The sequence below is a fragment of the Neofelis nebulosa genome, chromosome 8, assembly GCF_028018385.1.
Source record: "Neofelis nebulosa isolate mNeoNeb1 chromosome 8, mNeoNeb1.pri, whole genome shotgun sequence".
Lineage (NCBI taxonomy): Eukaryota > Metazoa > Chordata > Mammalia > Carnivora > Felidae > Neofelis > Neofelis nebulosa.
The window spans coordinates 118,811,866-118,832,226 of NC_080789.1; the positions used below are offsets into that span (position 1 = coordinate 118,811,866).

At 37.3% G+C, this 20,361-nt stretch overlaps 1 protein-coding gene across 7 annotated transcripts in view; it reads right to left on the reverse strand.

The window, feature by feature from the left end:
- MYO3A (myosin IIIA) overlaps window positions 1–20,361 on the reverse strand; it is a 254,494-nt gene that overhangs the window by 83,501 nt on the left and 150,632 nt on the right. For 6 of the 7 annotated variants that reach the window (XM_058681663.1, XM_058681668.1, XM_058681665.1 and 3 more), the window contains exons 18-19: window positions 15,570–15,780; window positions 10,115–10,262 (exon numbers count right to left, since the gene is read on the reverse strand). In XM_058681663.1, the coding sequence (XP_058537646.1) occupies window positions 10,115–10,262; window positions 15,570–15,780 (359 nt within the window). Of the gene's footprint in view, window positions 1–10,114; window positions 10,263–15,569; window positions 15,781–17,831; window positions 18,367–20,361 lie in introns of those variants that run through there. The other variant, XM_058681667.1, reaches the window with a different exon arrangement.

Sequence of the window (20,361 nt, forward strand, 5' to 3'; positions counted from 1 at the left end):
TTTTAAATTCTTTTTTAATGTGTATTTATTTTGGGGAGACACAGAGAGACAGAGCATGAGCAGGGGAGGGGCAGAGAGAGAGGGAGACAGAATCTCAAGCAGGCTCCAGGCTTGGAGCTGTCAGCACAGAGCCCGACGTGGGGCTTAAACCCACAATCCATGAGATCCTGACCTGAGCTGAAGTCAGATGCATAACTGACTAAACCACCCAGGTGCCCCTGTTGAGACTTCTTTTTTTTTTTTTTTTTTTTAACGTTTTTTTTTTTTTTTTTTTTTTAATTTATTTTTGGGACAGAGAGAGACAGAGCATGAACGGGGGAGGGGCAGAGAGAGAGGGAGACACAGAATCGGAAACAGGCTCCAGGCTCCGAGCCATCAGCCCAGAGCCTGACGCGGGGCTCGAACTCACGGACCGCGAGATCGTGACCTGGCTGAAGTCGGACGCTTAACCGACTGCGCCACCCAGGCGCCCCTGTTGAGACTTCTTATCACCATGAATGGATGTTAAATTTTGTCAAAAGCTCTTTTCTGCCTCATTTTGTTAATTCGGTGTATCATATTAATGATTTGTGTATGTTGAAACACCTTTGTATCCCTGGAATAAATCCCACTTGATTATGGTGTATGATCGTTTTAATGTATTGTCAGATTTGGTTTGCTAATATGTTGTTGAAGATTTTTGCATCTACTGTTCATCAGGGATATTGGTCTGTAATTTTCTTGTAGTGTCCTTGCCTGGTTTTGGTATCAGGGTAATGGTTGCCTCGTAAAATAAGGTTGAAGTTCCCACCTCTTTTACTTTTGTGAAAGAGTTTGAGGAGAATTGGTATTCTTAAGCGTTTGGTAGAATTCACCAATGAAGCCATATGGTCCTGGACTTTTCTTTGTTAGGAGATTTTTGATTACTGATTCAATCTCTTTACCAGTAATTGGCTTGGTGATATTTTCTATTTCTTTATGATTCAGTCTTGGTAGGTTGTATGTTTCTAAGAATTTTTCCATTTCTTCCATATTTTTCATCCTTTGTATTTCTGTGGTATCAGCTAGCTGTAATGTTTTCTTTTTCATTCCTAATTTTTTGAGTCAGTCCTCTTTGGTTTTTTCTTGATTAGTCCAGGTAAAGGTTTGTCAATTTTATTTATCTTTAAAAAAACACAGCTCCTGGTTTCATTATTCTTTTCTATTGCCTTTTGAGTCTTTATTTCATTTATTTCTGCTCTGATCTTTGTTATTTCCTTCCTTTTAACTTTGGGCTTAGCTTGTTTCTTCTTATATTTCATTGAAGTGTCAAGTTAGATTTGCTTACTTGAGATCCATCTTTTTTCTTAAAGATGCTTAGAGCTGCCTTTGTTGCATTCCATAAGTCTTGGTATGTGGTGGTCTCATTTCCATTTGTCTCAAGATGGTCTTTGATTTTTCTTTTGATTTCCATTTTGACCCATTGGTTGTTCAGGAAGACACTGATTAAATTTCCACATATTTGTAAAAACAGGCAGACTTCATCACCATGTAAAAGACAGGTGCTACCTACTCCCCGAAAGCATCACTCTATCATTTTACTGTGGGAGAATACTTTTCTACTACCGTCTGACAGATTTATCTAAGAATGAAGTTTCAAAAAGATTTTCCTGAAACCACCAAGGTTTCAATCAAGGAGTTTGGCTCATATGGTATTTTTCTTTTATAAAAGGTGGGGGTATGCAGCGACAGGGTGCATTCAAGTCTTTCACTGAATTTATACCTATGAAATGAAGTCATATGTCTGTTGTGTAGGTAAGTCAACCATCTGACACTGCTCTGCAGTTTCACATATTTTAGATTCTATAAATATTTTAACAGCTGGGATAAATGATCCTCAATATTTATTCTCTTGTGTTTGCTGTTTGGAAGTCATAAATCAAGTATCTTTTATTTTTATAAACACAGTCCACTTGATGCAGGATGGTATTAGGAATTCACCTAGGTTTGTGGCATTCTGAATAGATCATTGTAGAAGATGCCACATACTGACATTCCTTAAACATTCGTGGAGCACCTCCTATGTGTATGTTTAAAAGTAGGTGGGCCTGGGGAAGGAAGAAATAGACAAAAAGGTAGAGTTTTGTCCTTTAGGGCACAGCAAAGAGTCTGTCTGCCTTTCCATTCTAACCCTGAAGTCACATCCTAGGAATTTTTTGCTCGTGCTGTATTTTCTTTTTCAGTTGTTCCATCAGTTAGTTCTAGATCTATCCTGTTAGGTGCTTTCTGCTTCCTCCAGTGTCACAGTATCTGTTACCACTGCCACCTGCCTCAGTGCTACTGTTCTTTCTAGTTTCCTTCTTTGTTACCTTACATGGATGCCCCTTGGCTTTTCATGTGAAAGATTGCCTCTCTCTATCTCTCTCTCTTCTCCTTCCTCCCTCCCTTTCTTCCTCCTTCCTCCCGTTCTTTCAAATCAATGGAACACCCTTTTCTTCTGCATGAGAGATTATTTTGTTAGGTCCCTGGTTCTTCTCAACTTTTCTTATTTGTTTGCTTGTGAGAAAAGCCCCAGATATGTATCAGAAGACCCAGATTTGGGTTCTGGCTTTGTTTAACCAGGCTGTGACTTCAAGCAAGTCATAACGAGTCATTTTTATCTGTGAAATATGGATGATCTACTTAGGTTTCTTCTGGTTCAAACATTTCAAAATGCCCACGCTGCCTGAACGTGTTGTGAAACATAGTGAATAGATGCATACACATTCTGTTAACAGAACATTTGCAAGGGGAAAGAAGCACATAAACACATTTATTCCCTGATGTCTGCCTTTAGTAAAAGAATCCTACTCGCCAACTGCTCACATGAGTATACTCATTTATGGAAACATTGCTCACAGTGGAAAGAAACCACTGAGAAGAAGTTACTCATTCTAAGAAACATGTTTTCAAGGTTGAAAATCTAGGATTTAAGGTGCTATCACTATTCAAGGTGAGTTTTTTTTATTATTACAGAGAAAAAAGAAACTGTGCCATTTTTCATTTTGAAATAACTCCAAATTTAAAAGGTTGCAAGGACAGTACAAAGAACTCCCAGGTGCCCTTTCCCCAAATTTTCCGGTTGCTAATATTTTACATTTACTTTATCATTTGCTCTCTTTCACAGGGTGCCTGGGTGGCTCAGTCGGTTAAGCGCTCTCTTTCTACATACCTATAGTATTGTTAGTAATAACATTCCACCGAAGCAAGTAAATATTTTTAAAAACTAAAAATGAAGAAAACAAGGTGGTTATATGCATGTTGTAAAATCTAAACTCTTGATGTAAAATAGTACTTATGATTTGAAATCTATTTCCTCCTGTACTTATGTTTTAATGTTCACTTATTTCTGAGAGAGAGAACAAGCAGGGGAGAGGCAGAGAGGGAGGGAGACACAGAATCCGAAGCAGGCTCCAGGCTCTGAGCTGTCAGCACAGAGCCTGATGTGGGGTTCAAACTCCTGAATTTCAAGATCATGACCTGGGCCGAAGTCAGATGCCCAGGCTCAGCCGACTGAGCCTCCCAGGCACCCCTCCTCCTGTACTTTCTATTCAAAGCTGATATCAACGATCCTGTTGATTTTTTTGTTAAAGTTAGTGGCAAGCCACAGGGAATGTTGATCATCAGTAACTTGAGAAGACACAGATCACTGATTTACCATTTGACAAGTAACCTAATGAGGAAGTATGGTAGATAATTCCTCAAAAAAATATACTTATTTTATTTTACATGTATTTAATGAACTTTGGAGGAAAAGTTTTAAATGATGCTTCCTAGAGCAGCTTCTTTTTTCAGAAAGAAAAGGAAACAATGTATATTAAGATGAACATTGTAATCTAGTCACGTTTTGTGTATAAAACCTATTCTTAAAAACTCTTCAAAAGCCATAAAAGATCTTACAAATTTATATTCTACTGACAGGTAATGGCTTAGGATAAGGAGAAATTTCCATTAGGAATCCAGAAATGTAGTTTTTCATATACCAAGATTTCTTTCAAGTTAAACTATTTTTCCTTTACTGTCATGTTTAAATATTTACCAAAAAATTTTATTTCCGCTTGTCAAGTATACTCTAAACTCGCATGTAGAAAACTACAGTAATTGAATGGATCTAACCTCCTTATTATGTATTTCTTCCAAAATTACTTTTTATCATAATGAAAGTATTTTTTTTATTTAATTTTTTTAAAAGTTTATTTCTGAGAAGGGGGGAGGGGCAGAGAGAGAGGAAGGCAGAGAATCTGAAGCAGGCTCCCTGCTGTCAGTGCAGAGCCTGGGGCTTGAACCCATGAACTGGGAGATCATGACCTGAGCCAAAGTTGGAGCATCAACCAACTGAGCCACCCAGGCACCCCATAATGAAAATATTTTTTAAAAAGTATTTTAAAATAATAACAAATTATCCAAATAAGTACCACAAATCCCCACAGCACATTAAAGGTGTTGACCCAGCTTCTCTGATGAAAGAGAAACACACTGTGCAACACGGGTATAAAGCAAGAGATGGGGCGGGGGGCACGGGAACCCAACAGGCTGCCTGCCAAGAGACGGGGGGAGAGGAGCACACGTTCACAGCTGGGATCTGTTGTAGGGATGCTCCACACATATCCAGTCACTTGCATATCAACTTCCATACTCAGTACGTGAGTCTACAGAAAATTTGTATGTGATCTCAAACAGTAACCCAAAACTTGGCCAAGCACTTAAAAAGCAAGATTTGTTGTATCTATTTGTTTCTTAAATGCATGGTTGTTTTAATGCTTTAAGAAAATGCCTATACGTTGGCTTTTATCACTTGGAGAACTAAAATAAGACAAATGCTACCACCATTGCATGCATATGGTTTAATAGGGAAGAAATTTGAATATGAAATAAAAATTCACACTTTGTAAGCAAAACAATTTGAAGGCATTTCTAAGGGGTTTGCCCACACATTTTTTTTTATGTGATGACTGATTCTTTTTACTTCGTAACGTAAAAAAAGTTGAAAGTGTAGATACTGTATGATGAATTAATTTTTGTTCTTTGTAATTGCCACAAATTATGTGTTGGAGCCCATATTCAAAATCTCAAAAGCTTCAAACTTTGAGATATGAACAGCTGGAGAGGAAAGTCATACACATCACTTTCTGCAAGAGAAGCCAGAGCCATAATTACAGTTATTGTCTCCATTATGTGCTGTAAATGGTTTCCTGCTTATAAAATGACTTCTAACTTTTAATTTTAAACCCACGGGTATATATATAAATGATGTATGTAACAGCTTATCCTTGTACAGAACAAGTATTAACAGCTCACTTTAAAAACGAACTTCAGCTCAGTAAATAGCCGGCAAGATGTCCTGCACTAATGGATAAGAAAGCTCACCCTAGGTGTAAGTAGGAGTATAAGCAAGGAGAGTGAATCTTCAGGATTCTAGAGCAATACGTCGTAGGATACCTATGTCTCGGGTGCCTAATGGTCCTAAAGAACAGTGGCGTTTGTTCCACCTCAAACTCATGCCCATTGGTGACTCTTCAGTGGTTGGCTGTTCAGTCCCCTTGATTTGAAACATAACATAAACTTCTAGGGAACAGGGTTCATTTCTTTTGCATGGTCTATACCACAATGATGTATCATAGTGCACAATTAAAAGAAAGGACAAAACCCACTACTATAGCATCAGCATGACTCCTTGAAGAGAACTTCAAGCTTTAATTACACTTTGACTACTGTTGTGCTCTCCGTCCCATGGAAGAATGCCAGAAAACAAACAAAAATAACCAAGCAAAACCAAAATCTTGGCTACACAGTCCCTGTGGAGATTCAGTGTAAATGTTATTGTAAGAAGATGCTTCCCTTATCAGAAATGTGGTAACTTGTTCGCTGCCCTTTCAGCTGCTTCACTAAAAGCTTTTTGGGGGCGCCTGGGTGGCGCAGTCGGTTAAGCGTCCGACTTCAGCCAGGTCACGATCTCGCGGTCCGTGAGTTCGAGCCCCGCGTCAGGCTTTGGGCTGATGGCTCGGAGCCTGGAGCCTGTTTCCGATTCTGTGTCTCCCTCTCTCTCTGCCCCTCCCCCGTTCATGCTCTGTCTCTCTCTGTCCCAAAAATAAATAAAAAACGTTGAAAAAAAAATTAAAAAAAAATAATAAAAGCTTTTTGAAAAATATGGGAGTAAACAGTGTGTGTCAAAATAATGCCATACAAATGTAATAGGGAAGGCTGACATATAAATACTTTATTTGTGGAATTAATTAAATTGACAGAAAATTATATTTTTCAGTTGCTGCTCATTTAGAAAAGCCTGAGTCATGAATATCAAAAGATTACAAAACTCTTAATCAAGAGATTACTAAACTCTTAATGTCTATTTGTAGGTAGCCACAGGAATCCAGACTGTGATTTAATTTTCAAACTATTGTTTTCATATATAAATTGTCCCTTTAAATTTTGTTAAAATCAATATATACAAAATGGTTCTTCCAGTGCTGGAAAAGTATGGAAGCTTCAAATATTATGAACCATCAAACTCCAGAAAAGTCTGAGGAGCTATGTATTATTTAAAACTATCCACTCAGCAAACTATGGATTGGGTCAGTGACATAAACTCTTTCACTAAAAATATTTTACTGTAGTCTGTTGATTATTGTTTTAATGGAAAATAATGGGAAAACAATATTCAAAATACCTTCATAACCAACTTTGCTGGAGTGTCCCACTGTGTATTACATGTCAATTGAATTTGGGCCAAATTTTAAAAAAATAGTGTTTTCAGCAAACCTTTATTTATGTTCCATTGTGGCAGGACTGCCAGTAAAGATAATGTTTGTTGGTTTAAATAGAAGCAGAAGTTGTATCATCTGTGAAGGTGCTGGCCGAAGCTTGTGTCTTGCTCAGATTGCCAGATTATCTGAATGCCCATGAAACTGAGTATGTCTTACGGATAAGCAATAATGGCCTTATTAAATGAAGGAGTTCTCAGGTGAAAGTTATGATTATATCTCACCAAGGAAAGTGTGACCATAACTCTAATTTATGATTTGGCTTCATAGCTATTTCTCATTTATAGAAATCAGTGTGTTGTGTGTTCTCTACCTGTGATAGCTAATACACACAGCTATAGTTAGCATTTCTCAGTTACAATTTTTGCACTCACAGAGAAGTGACAGAGTGGAAAAAAACCCAAACATGTACACCCACATGTTAAAATCAAGAGAATCACTGACTAATCCCATATCCAGCGGATCACACATTCATCAACCTGATCACTCAGCTGCCAATGCCTGTCCCATAAGATTATGAAGCAGAGATTCTTGGGTAGTTACCCTAGAAAGGCACTTGAAAGGATTGTGAATGGCCTCAATTCCTTAAACTGCTTTGTATAATCCTGGATTCTAGTTGAAATCTTAATTTGCTAGGGACAATTTTGAGTTGTTTTGTCTTGAAAGCCTCTCAAGGATGTTTAAAAGAGTCTTCCAGAATAGTTTCATTTGTAGCAAGCCCAAAGACAAAAGCAGTAACAGCATTAGGATCATGGATGAAATTCAAGGCTATCAAAGTGGATTATAAACTATAACATCCTATAAAAAATGAAGAGCAAATAATTTTGAAAGATATGTACATTGGATTAAAGACTAGTTCCAATCAAACCATGTTCTAACCTCAACCTGCAAAAGAGAAAAATAACAGAATCCTACCAACACAAGTTGCTAATTAATCACATGGGAAATACATGAAGATGCACCTGGTCCCATGAAGAAGGTAATTCTAATAGATCCCCATCAGAAAGTCCAAACAAACAAAGAAAAAAACAAAATTCACTTGTTTCAGGCTCTGGTTAGAATGGATCTTGTGAACACTGTGAGACCTTAAAGCAAGATGACATTCATTTAATATTTTTCGAACACTTGCTGTATGTCAAGCTCTGAAGATTCAAAATGAATTAAGACATAATCCTTGACCTCAAGGAGTCTGTAGCCTAGTGAGAAAGGCACAAATATAAACCAAATATTTTTACTGGAGCATAGAGGAGGGAGAAACATGAACAAGTCTCACTAATTTTCTGGATTTCAGTAATGAGAAATGAAATGCATTTTTGGCTTGAGTAAGTGGCATATAGAGATGTCACTTGCTGAGGAAGAATATAAGTGAGAGGGAAACACGGTGGGTTCAATTCTAGATAAAGTTCTGGAAGCTGTCTTAAAAGCAGGCCAGGAGTTCAAAAAGAGAGGTGGGTTGGATGGGGGCTTAAGCATTACTAGCATGAAGGGGGTGATCGAAAGAATGGAAATGGATGATCTTTCCTAGTGAGTACGAGAAGGGGTAGAGGATAGAGCTCTTTCGTGAGTTAACATTTAGGACAGTAATTCTCAACGTTGGCTGCACATTGGAATAAACTGGGAACTTTAGCAGATGTTGATGCCTGTATCTCATTCCAAGAGATCTGATTTAACTGGTCTGGGACAGGGTCTGGGCATTGGGATTTTCCAGTACCCAGTGATTCTAATATGCAGCCAGGGTTGAGAACGACTGATTTACGAGATGGTACAGGAAGTGACAGGAAGATGGCAGAGAAACAGAAAGATGGTATTAGGGATGCTAAAGGAGGGGTTTTCCAGAAACAGGAATTTATCAACAGGGTTGAAAATTACAGAAAGGCTAATAATGTAGAGACTAAAATGTTTCTGATACTAATGACTGATGAGATTAGGAAGGCCCATTCCAGGAGAGTGGGCGAGGTCAGAGCCAGATGCTACAGACTCATATACTCAGGTAGAGAAGAAATCAACACAATGCAATGAATACTGAATATGCTTTCAAGCAGCTTGGCTGTGAAGGGAAGAGAGAGGCCATAGCTACTGAGATAAGCAGGTTGGAGAAAGGCTTTTGTTTTTAACAATTTTTAAAGATCTCATTATTTGGGGGCGCCTGGGTGGCGCAGTCGGTTAAGCGTCCGACTTCAGCCAGGTCACGATCTCGCGGTCCGTGAGTTCGAGCCCCGCGTCAGGCTCTGGGCTGATGGCTCGGAGCCTGGAGCCTGTTTCCGATTCTGTGTCTCCCTCTCTCTCTGCCCCTCCCCCGTTCATGCTCTGTCTCTCTCTATCCAAAAATAAATAAAAAACGTTGAAAAAAAATTAAAAAAAAAAATAAATAAAGATCTCATTATTTATCTAGGCTACGGGACTGCGTGCGCTAATGGAGAAGAGTGGAGAAAGAGGAGAGAGAGAGACACAGAGTGAGAAAGAAGAGAGGAATGTATATTTGATAGAACAAGATCCTGGGGTAGATCAGAGCTACGCAAACACAGGTAAAACCTTACACTTTTGTCCCTTTTTTTGGCCTAAGAAATGTTAATATCTAGAGGTTTTCTTTTATGACCAGTGTTTTCAAAATGCAATTTTAAAGTAAATTCTCAATAAGCCTAAATATTTTGAATCAAAAGAAGTTCATGTACCTCTCATTTATCTCAAATTTAAGTAAAAACGTCAGTTCTGTTCAGTAAGCACAAAACAATGTGATATTATTTACAGGAGACACATGACACACTAAATGACACAAAATATGACCACTGCTGCTTTTAGACTTGATAAAATAATTTAAATAATTTTAATACTACAGCTTTGCCAAATGCAATTCAAGTAAGTCTCTGATTTTTGAAGCTGAATCATAAATTACATATTGTACCCTGTCAAAATTGCCATTTCATGGCATTTGCATCAAACCCATTATCTTGTGTTCTGTTGCCTAGTTACCGAAATTCTGAAGTTTAATGCATTTTAGATGGATATTTAAATTTCAAACAGAGTTTCAGCTACACAGTCTACAGAAAGAGAAACAGTTGGACACATCTGCTGACTTAAATTTCCAAAGGAAACTTGTTTGTGTATAAGGGCTCAGACTTGCTAAGTTTTGGAGAAGGGTGCATTGGTTTTTCAAGGAAGGGCATCTCATATGGAGACACTAAATTCATACTTGTTTTCTGGTTTTATTTTTGTTTTTACTACAGGCATGGAGAAAAGAAAATCTTTCCTTTGTCTATATATTTAAGGCCCTAAACCTATGATCTAAGTCTTGCTTCATTAGTACAATTCTGCATGTAACACACACATACATGAATCTTAATAGTACCATGACTTACCTGTTCCCATGTGAACACGTGTTGATTGAAATAATACTGAATTTGTTCATTTGCAATGTTAATGCACAGCTGCTCAAAGGAATTTTTTTTGAAGTTCTCAAAGCCAAATATATCCAGAATGCCAATGCTCAGCTCATCACCGTTCCCACTGGAAAATTAAAGAGGCATTATTGAGTCCTTATTTTCTTAAGAGGGAATGGAAAGCAGGGTGTCTCAGAATATGCTTTTGTGATTTAGCTAAGAAACTCCTACCAAGACACAGAGTGTAAATTTTCTTAATTGAAAAAGTTTCCCTCCATAAAACATAAAGTAGGTAGCATCAATTTTAACATGTAAAAGATACAAGATTTTCCTTGTACTACAGAAACCTGTCCTATACTTTTTCCTATGGGTTTGTGGGTACAAGATCACAGCCCCAAGTGAGTCATGAATCATACGGAAAACCTGGCCAGCACTCAGAAGACCACAAAAATATATTCAATAAAAATCATACCAGAAAAGCAAAAATTCTGTGTAAGGATGTCTTTAGTCTTTCACTTTAGAACAATTAAAACATCTTGCTAAAAACACTTCACCTCTTTTAAAGAATCATTATTTACTTTTGCGTTATTCATTCATAATTGTTTAATAGAGAATAAATGGTAACTTGGGGAAAGACAAAAATGTATTTGAGTTTATTTTATAATCAACTACTTTAAAATGCAATTAAATATTATTTTATTTTATTTTATTATTTTTAATATACGAAATTTATTGTCAAATTGGTTTCCATACAACACCCAGTGCTCATCCCAAAAGATGCCCTCTTCAATACCCATCACCCACCCTGCCCTCCCTCCCACCCGCCATCAACCCTCAGTTTGTTCTCAGTTTTTAAGAGTGCTTTGGCTCTCTCCCACTCTAACTTCTTTTTTTTTTCTTCCCCTCTCCCATGGGTTTCTGTTAAGTTTCTCAGGATCCACATAAGAGTGAAAACATATGGTATCTGTCTTTCTCTGTATGGCTTATTTCACTTAGGATAACACTCTCCAGTTCCATCCACGTTGCTACAAAGGGCCATATTTCATTCTTTCTCATTGCCACGTAGTACTCCATTGTGTATATAAACCACAATTTCTTTATCCATTCATCAGTTGATGGACATTTAGGCTCTTTCCATAATTTGGCTATTGTTGAGAGTGCTGCTATAAACACTGGGGCACAAGTGTCCCTATGCATCAGTACTCCTGTATTCCTTGGGTAAATTCCTAGCAGTGCTATTGCTGGGTCATAGGGTAGGTCTATTTTTAATTTTTTGAGGAAACTCCACACTGTTTTCCAGAGCGGCTGCACCAGTTTGCATTCCCATCAACAGTGCAAGAGGGTTCCCGTTTCTCCACATCCTCGCCAGCATCTATAGTCTCCTGATTTGTTCATTTTAGCCACTCTGACTGGCGTGAGGTGATATCTGAGTGTGGTTTTGATTTGTGTTTCCCTGATGAGGAGCAATGTTGAGCATCTTTTCATGTGCCTGTTGGCCATCTGGATGTCTTCTTTAGAGAAGTGTCTATTCATGTTTTCTGCCCATTTCTTCACTGGGTTATTTGTTTTTCGGGTGTGGAGTTTGGTGAGCTCTTTATAGGTTTTGGATACTAGCCCTTTGTCCGATATGTCATTTGCAAGTATCTTTTCCCATTCTGTTGGTTACCTTTTAGTTTTGTTGATTGTGTCCTTTGCTGTGCAGAAGCTTTTTATCTTCATGAGGTCCCAATAGTTCATTTTTGCTATTAGTTCCCTTGCCTTTGGGGATGTGTCAAGTAAGAAATTGCTGCGGCTGAGGTCAGAGAGGTCTTTTCCTGCTTTCTCCTCTAGGGTTTTGATGGTTTCCTGTCTCACATTCAGGTCCTTTATCCATTTTTTTTTTTAATTTTTTTTTCAACGTTTTTTATTTATTTTTGGGACAGAGAGAGACAGAGCATGAACGGGGGAGGGGCAGAGAGAGAGGGAGACACAGAATCGGAAACAGGCTCCAGGCTCCGAGCCATCAGCCCAGAGCCTGACGTGGGGCTCGAACTCACGGACCGCGAGATCGTGACCTGGCTGAAGTCAGACGCTTAACCGACTGCGCCACCCAGGCGCCCCTCCTTTATCCATTTTGAGTTTATTTTTGTGAATGGTGTGAGAAAGTGATCTAGTTTCAACCTTCTGCATGTTGCTGTCCAGTTCTCCCAGCACCATTTGTTAAAGAGACTGTCTTTTTTCCACTGGACGTTCTTTCCTGCTTTGTCAAAGATTAGTTGGCCATACGTTTGTGGGTCTAGTTCTGGGGTTTCTATTCTATTCCACTGGTCTATGTGTCTGTTTTTGTGCCAATACCATGCTGTCTTGATGATGACAGCTTTGTAGTAGAGGCTAAAGTCTGGGATTGTGATGCCTCTCGCTTTGGTCTTCTTCTTCAAAATTACTTTGGCTATTCGGGGCCTTTTGTGGTTCCATATGAATTTTAGGATTGCTTGTTCTAGTTTTGAGATGAATGCTGGTGCAATTTTGACTGGGATTGCGTTGAATGTGTAGATAGCTTTGGGTAGTATTGACATTTTGACAATATTTATTCTTCCAACCCATGAGCATGGAATGTTTTTCCATTTCTTTATATCTTCTTCAATTTCCTTCATAAGCTTTCTATAGTTTTCAGCATACGGATCTTTTACATCTTTGGTTAGATTTATCCCTAGGTATTTTATGCTTCTTGGTGCAATTGTGAATGGGATGAGTTTCTTTATTTGTCTTTCTGTAGCTTCATTATTAGTGTATAAGAATGCAACTGATTTCTGTACATTGATTTTGTATCCTGCAACTTTGCTGAATTCATGTATCAGATCTAGCAGTCTTTGGTGGAGTCTATCTTAAATATTATTTTATAATTAAATATTCCAAATGTACTTTTTTTCCTGCTCCCCCATAATGGTTACCTCTCTGTTCATTAAAGGCTAGATAGTTGGTCAAAAGTTTGCCTCTTCTGAGAAATATATGCATTACAGTTATTTTCATGTGATTTTAAAAAGGAGAGTACAAACATTTCTCTGTGCTCACTATTTATGTAACCTAGGTTAACGCTTAGTGTTGTGTGAGGAAGTGATTTAGAAATGACAGCTGTCAACCTCTTGCTGGGAAGTGAAGGATGCTCTCTGTATTCGGAAGAACTGACTGAACTCAGAACACAAAGTTATAGGACCCTTTGTGTGATGGGATTGACAAAAGGAAAGCTATACAAATACTTCTGAAAATTCCTATTTTGAATAGAGAGTGAAAATTTATGCTGGTTTAAGTCAACATTATTATTCTTTTAAAAAATCATCCCACAGGATCCTGCTGAGATATTTAACTCAGCTAATAGTGTGTTACAGCCAGGAGGACCTTAGAGATGACCTCATTCAGGGATTCTTAACCTGGGGTCTGTTAATGGTCTTCAAGGGGGCTGGAATCAACCATGCACAATATTTTGGTGGGTATATAGAAATATATCCATTTTTAAAATTTTGGAGTGAAGAACATAGTTTCAATAGATCCTTTTATTCTTTCTTTTATTCTTTTCTTTTCTTTCTTTTTAGAGAGAGAGAGAGAGAGAGAGAGAGGGAGTGGGAGAGGTGCAAAGGGAGGAGAGAGAACAATGCAGGGCTCGATCCCATGAACCATGACATTATGACCTGAGCCAAAATAAAGAGTTGGACACTGAACTGACTAAGCCACCCAGGCATCCCTCAAGAGATCCTTAAAAGGCTCCAAGATGTCCGTCAATAACTAAGACCACTGATTTGTCATTACATGCCTTTATTTAATAGCTGAAGAAGACAAGATGCAGACAAATGCAGTAATTTGTCAAGGGTTGAACAACAAGTTAGTGGAAAAGACTGGCACAGTATACAGGCTCTTCAAAATCTTAACATAAATCTTGACAGATTTTTGCTGAACTATATGAATGGTCTTATTTTAATTTGTTAAACTTTATTTAAAAAACATTTTTTTTAAACATTTATTCATTTTTGAGAGACAGAGAGAACAGAGTGTAAGCTGGGGAGGGGCAGAGAGAAAGCGAGACGGAATCCAAATCAGACTCCGGGCTCCGAGCTGTCAGCACAGAGTCCAACGCGGGGCTCGAACTCCCTGACCTTGAGATCATGACCTGAGCCGAAGTCGGATTCTTAACCAACTGAGCCACTCAGGCGCCCCTGTTTGTTAAACTTTCTATAAAAATTTTGAAAATCTAAGATTTGGCTGGCTTTCTTTAGTGTATGGAAAGGAAAGTTACCAAATAGTAAATAGGCTGTAGTGGAATTTTCAGGAGATCGCCTTAGTGCAAACATGCAGATGATAAGTAGCAAAATGTAGTCATCTGTGGAATACATAGATAGTGAACATTCTGGAATTTTTCCATTTTCATCTGAAAGCTTGGCATCATACATATGGCCACACATGAACATACAAAGTGTTTTGATCATTAAATCAGAATGGGCAAACTGGAATTTGACTTGCAGACCCAGTCAGATAGGTTACAGTTTAGCAGAAAGGGAAAGAAGCAATTCTGGGGGATAGAGAGTTAAGAACATGGAGGAATAATGGATAATCTCTTAGACATTCTGGATAATATTATGATGTGGTATGGCCCTTCGTGGAAAAATGACTGAATTACATGCCTGAAATGTGTATAGAATAGTCTTTTATGCTTAGTAAGCAAATGTGAACAAGGTGACTTAAGGTAGGCATCTATCCTGCTTTTTGTATACAATTTCTACAGATTGTGTAATTTGTGGCGGAACAAAGCTTTAGGTGTAAATGGAAGGGCTTATACCTGTGCGCAATCCCTGGTACATAGAGAGTACTCAGTCAGTGGTGGCTGTGATTCTTTATTTCTAAGATGGGGTACTAGGCAGGGCATAAACGATGACATCATCGTTCATATATTCACTCTATCATTTACTATTTACTTGGGACATTTTGGAACCAAATTTCATTGGAGGTCATGATTCCTATCCTTACAGGATTATAGTGAGAGTTAAAATATAAAAAGAAAGCTTTCCTTTGCCTTCAAGATTTAATTCAATCCCTCAAAACAAAGCAAACAAACAAAAAAACCTGCTGGAATGACATTTTATGCAAGTATAAAATGGTATACACTTTGCAGTACACCTTCCTATCAAAAGAACACATAAATTGATGTCACTTTAAAAATTCACTTTTCATGTTTATTCATGTTGCTACAGTTTTTGTGTTCCAGGACGTTTGCATTTTTATAGCTATCTGGCCTAATAAAGGGCTACTAGGAAATAAAGCAGATCTACTGAGATAGAACCGTAATAATTCAGCGATAGCAATTAGAAACGTCTTCAAAGGGGCTCATATACAAATCAATAAATTAGAAAACAGATGTACATCACCTGACATTTGGGGGAAAAAATGTTTCCATGAGAATTTTTACCTTGGCGATGTGCCGTGCTTCAATAAGCTGTTAATGCGATGGACTATCCAACTAAAGAGACGCCCGTATAAAGTTTTGGCCATAGCATCTCTGACATCAGTAGCTTTTTCGACCGTATTGGGTCGAATAATGGTTTCTCCTCTAGTGACCACACAGTGGGAGGTAAGAGCTTCTTTTAGTTCATCTGCCTGAATGCAAAGCAAAGAAGCAGCTAAAAAAAACAAACAGATGTGTTGTTAGAAAAGGTTATGGCAATGAAGTCACTTCCTATAGAATGAAAACGTCTTAATTTACCTTCTTCAAATGACATAAAAGAAATATGTGAAGACTTTCTAATGTAAAAATAAGTTGCTGTTGAGTAGGAGTCCTGTGTCTCTTCTTGATCATTTTTCTCTCCCTGAATGGTGACATGCAGGCTGCCATATAATAAATACAGCACAACCCAAACCGAACTGGCTGACAGGAGGGAACATTGGCACAAGCCAGTGGTTGTTTACATGATGCCAAACATAATTTCACTGAATTATGTGAAATAATTTATAAGCATAATGAATAAATTTGGTATAATTTGGATGCCATTATCATATACACGTTTTCAAAATGTAGAAATTAACTGGAAGTTACTTAGACTTGAGGGATATGCTCAAACCAATGTATTTTACCTAACTTTTGCAATATTTAACCAAAACAGCATAAACCTTATCTCAACATTAATGTATTTTTGTATCCTACTACTTCTCAGTTATATATTTCAATAATTAAATTCTGTTAAAGTGTGATGCCTGGAACATGCATATTTAATGGTAATTAAATATCACAGGGAATTTTAAATGAAAAATACCTAAATTCAGGGAATAAAACTCATTTTTTAATATAAAACATCTTTAACCCAAACTATCACATGACAGACTATTTTTTAAATCAGTTCTCCTTTTAAATTATTTTCAACATTTCAGGGGCGCCTGGGTGGCACAGTCGGTTAAGCGTCCAACTTCAGCCAGGTCACGATCTCGCGGTCCGTGAGTTCGAGCCCCGTGTCAGGCTCTGGGCTGATGGCTCGGAGCCTGGAGCCTGTTTCCGATTCTGTGTCTCCCTCTCTCTCTGCCCCTCCCCCATTCATGCTCTGTCTCTCTCTGTCCCAAAAATAAATTAAAAAAAAATTATTTTCAACATTTTGAATTTTACTTTTAGCATTGGGACAAGATAGTTCTCAGCTATGTGGCTAAGATCACTGGACCTTGCTTAAATATTGTTTTCACATTGTAGAGGTAATACAAGTCCACTGTGGATATCTTGCTTTTCAAGTTAACATTCTGCATTTCTTTCCTTTTAAGCATGTTTACTGTCACTATTCTGCACATATATTTCATCTTAATATCTTAAGCATTTCTCACTTTATTAAATATTGCTTGTAAATTTTAATTTGCTGCATAATAGTCTGCTATATATCATAATATATCAATAATTTAAAATTGTTGGATATTTAGGTTGTTTCCATATGTTCATAACTGTAAAGAATGCTGGGATAAATATTTTGTGTATGAATTTGTGTTCCTGTTTTGTATGATTTTATTAGCATAAATTGCTTAGAATCAGTAATTGGTTCAGTGTATATAAACATATTTAAGCCTTCTTATGTATAGTATTTAGCTATTCTTCAAAAACCCTGAACCAATTACATTCTTATCAGCCAAATAAAAAAACAATTTTAATGCAATTTCATGGGTACCACATATTATTTTTGAGAATGGCCTATTTGATAGGAAAAAATGCCTTCATTTTTCAATTTGTTTTTAACTGACTCCTAGTGAAGCTAAATACTTTCTTTTTTTCATATTTTTATTAGTAATTTGTGGTTTTATTTTATAAACTCCCTTTTTTCATTGATATATTTGTCTATTCCTAATAAGCTTAGGAGAGCTCTTCATAGCTTACACATATTTCTTATATGTATAGTACAAATATTTTCTTTTATTTTTTACCTGTATTGCAATTTCGTTTATTTTTCTTTTGTTAGTATGAAAGAGTTTTAATATGTATGTAGTCAAATATCCATTAAAAGTCCTTTCTGCTTTTGGTTTTCTGCACATAAAATCCTTCAAGTCTTTTCTCATTTCAGGATTATATAAACGCACTCTTGTCCTGAACTTTTATGATTTTTTTGCATTTAAATGGTATAGATTTGTAATTTGTTTTGGTATATGGTGTATGACAAGAATTCGAATCCCCCCTCCCACCCCCACTCCCCTAAGTGGCTAGCCAATTTGCTGTCCCTACAACACTGATTCCCTAGTGATTTGTGATTTGTAATGCCATTTCTGGCAATTCTGCTTCGATCTGTTTCTGTTTCTGAATAGTGTTTCCCATTGATTAATATGTCTACTTCTATTCCTGCATTGTTCATTTTACCTGGGGATATATTGGTAAGTATAATACCTCATAAGGCAAACTTCTAGTCTTGATCATCTTTATCTAGAAGGAATGGAAGCTAATCAAGAAACTTAAGTAGGAAGATAGAGGGAGGAGGAGAGGGACAGGGAGGGAGAGAGGGAGAGAAAGATTGAGAGAACCTTCTAGATACATGCATTAAGTGGTTTCTGAATGAATTGTGAAGAATGGCCTGGAAAAGTTCAAGAACTGATGTAGAATGAACAATTGGGAGGTTACTTAGCTCAGGTGAGAGGTGATGTTGTCTTCAATGAGAACGAAGATCATGGAGATAAACAGAAGTGGTCAGATTTGAGACATATTTATGAGACAGAACAGCCAGAACTGGCCCCTGATTGAAACAATGTACCTGTAAAACCATCAGGAAACATGGCCTTGGTTTGGAGATAATTCCTTGCAACTTTAATTATAAATCATTATAAGTTAGCAAAATTTTTATTTGCCATAAAAGGCTATTCCACAAAGTGCTTTAATTTTAACTATATTCGTATAAATATTAATCTTTTGTGACCCATATGACTGTTTCCTATATAGAAATAGGTTCTCAATTATCAAAGTCAGTTCTTAGTTTGTTAGTTTCTGAGTATATATTCATAATCTACAAATATCTCTGTTGTAAATCATTCTCTTCATTGTTGCTAACTCTTCTAATTATGATCAATGGTGAGATCTGAATATATCACTGGAGTTTTCTGTTTTTTCCTTCCACATCTGATAACTGGGGACTGCTGGGAGTTACAGATCAACCTGGAACTACTGGCCCATGGGTGCCAAAAAATATTAGATCTACTGAATGAAGGTTCAGCCCAGGATCTACATAGCCTGCAGCACATTGGCCAGAAGAAGGCCCGGCTCATCATTGGCCAGAGGGAGATCCATGGCCCAGAAACAAAACAAAACAAAACAAAACAAAAAAACTATTAGTCTAATATCTTCTGGTCATTTAACTTTATTTATATATGAAAAATCAGAACAGGTTCTCAGGTCCACGGCAATCATTACATGCCAATCTCAGTTCTTCTGTATTACTAAGCTGGTCCCAGAGACAAAGTGGCATGGAGATGATAGGGATCTAAGGACAGGTCCAGACTAGGATGGTTCGTATCTGGTCCTCTGAAATTTACCCTAAAACAGCTCATTCTGTTTCTGATTAAGTATAAATCAGAAAAAATATATAAATAAAAATTTATATCATGATTCTCTACATTATATATGAAACATAACAAATCTGGAATTATAGAGGCATATGCCCACATTAAAAATTTTAAAAAATAGCATATATTCTAAATAAAAAAGCTGTGCCACCAGAAAATCAGTGGGAAACCTTAAGTTATTGGAATAATTCATTAAACTCTGCTAGATAGAGAAAAAAGTTGATTTGAAGCAAATACAATATTGCACTTTTCTTGTATACAAAATTATTGCAAAATCAGTTAACCCAGGATGAATGAGTATAAAAATTCATCCAGTATGAAAATAAATATACAAGTCTTTACTGCTTATAAGTGAAATAAGTCAGTCAGAGAAAGACAGATACCATATGTTTTCACTCATATGTTGATCTTGAGAAACTTAACAGAAGACCATGGGGGAGGGGAAAGAGAAAAAAAAAGTTACAAACACAGAGGGAGGGATGCAAACCATAAGAGACTCTTAAATACAGAGAACAAACAAACTGAGGGTTGATGGCGGGGGGGGGGAGGGAAAACTGGGCGATGGGCATCGAGGAGGGCACTTGTTGGGATGAGCACTGGGTGTTTTATGGAAGACAATTTGACAACAAATTATATTTAAAAAATAAAATAAAATGATATATACACTAAATCTATCAAATAACAACTTAAACTCTTTTCAGATCAGTTTACTAAATTTTAATTATATTTTCTGTGTTTTTACATTGAAATGTAAATAGCTCCTAAAACAGTCTAAAGCCTAGTCTTAGGAAGGTTTTCTTCAGTAATCAGTTAATTTGCAGGCATGAATATGTGTTTTAAATATTGTACTTTAAAAGCTTCATTTTATGCAAAATGAATCTGAATATTCTTTTTCAGGATTCTCTATCAGTACAATCGCTTGAAATTATCTTTTTTTTGAAGTTTTTTTTGAAATTGTCTTTATGTGACACTTACAAGTATGTCATTAGACATTTTTCAAGAGTTCAGTGTTGGGGCACCTGGGTGGCTCAGTCGGTTGGGCGTCCGACTTCGGCTCAGGTCAGGATCTCACAGTTCGTGAGTTCGAGCCCCGCGTCGGGCTCTGTGCTGACAGCTCACAGCCTGGAGCCTGCTTCACATTCTGTGTCTCCCTCTCTCTCTGCCCCTTCCCTGCTCATGCTCTGTCTCAA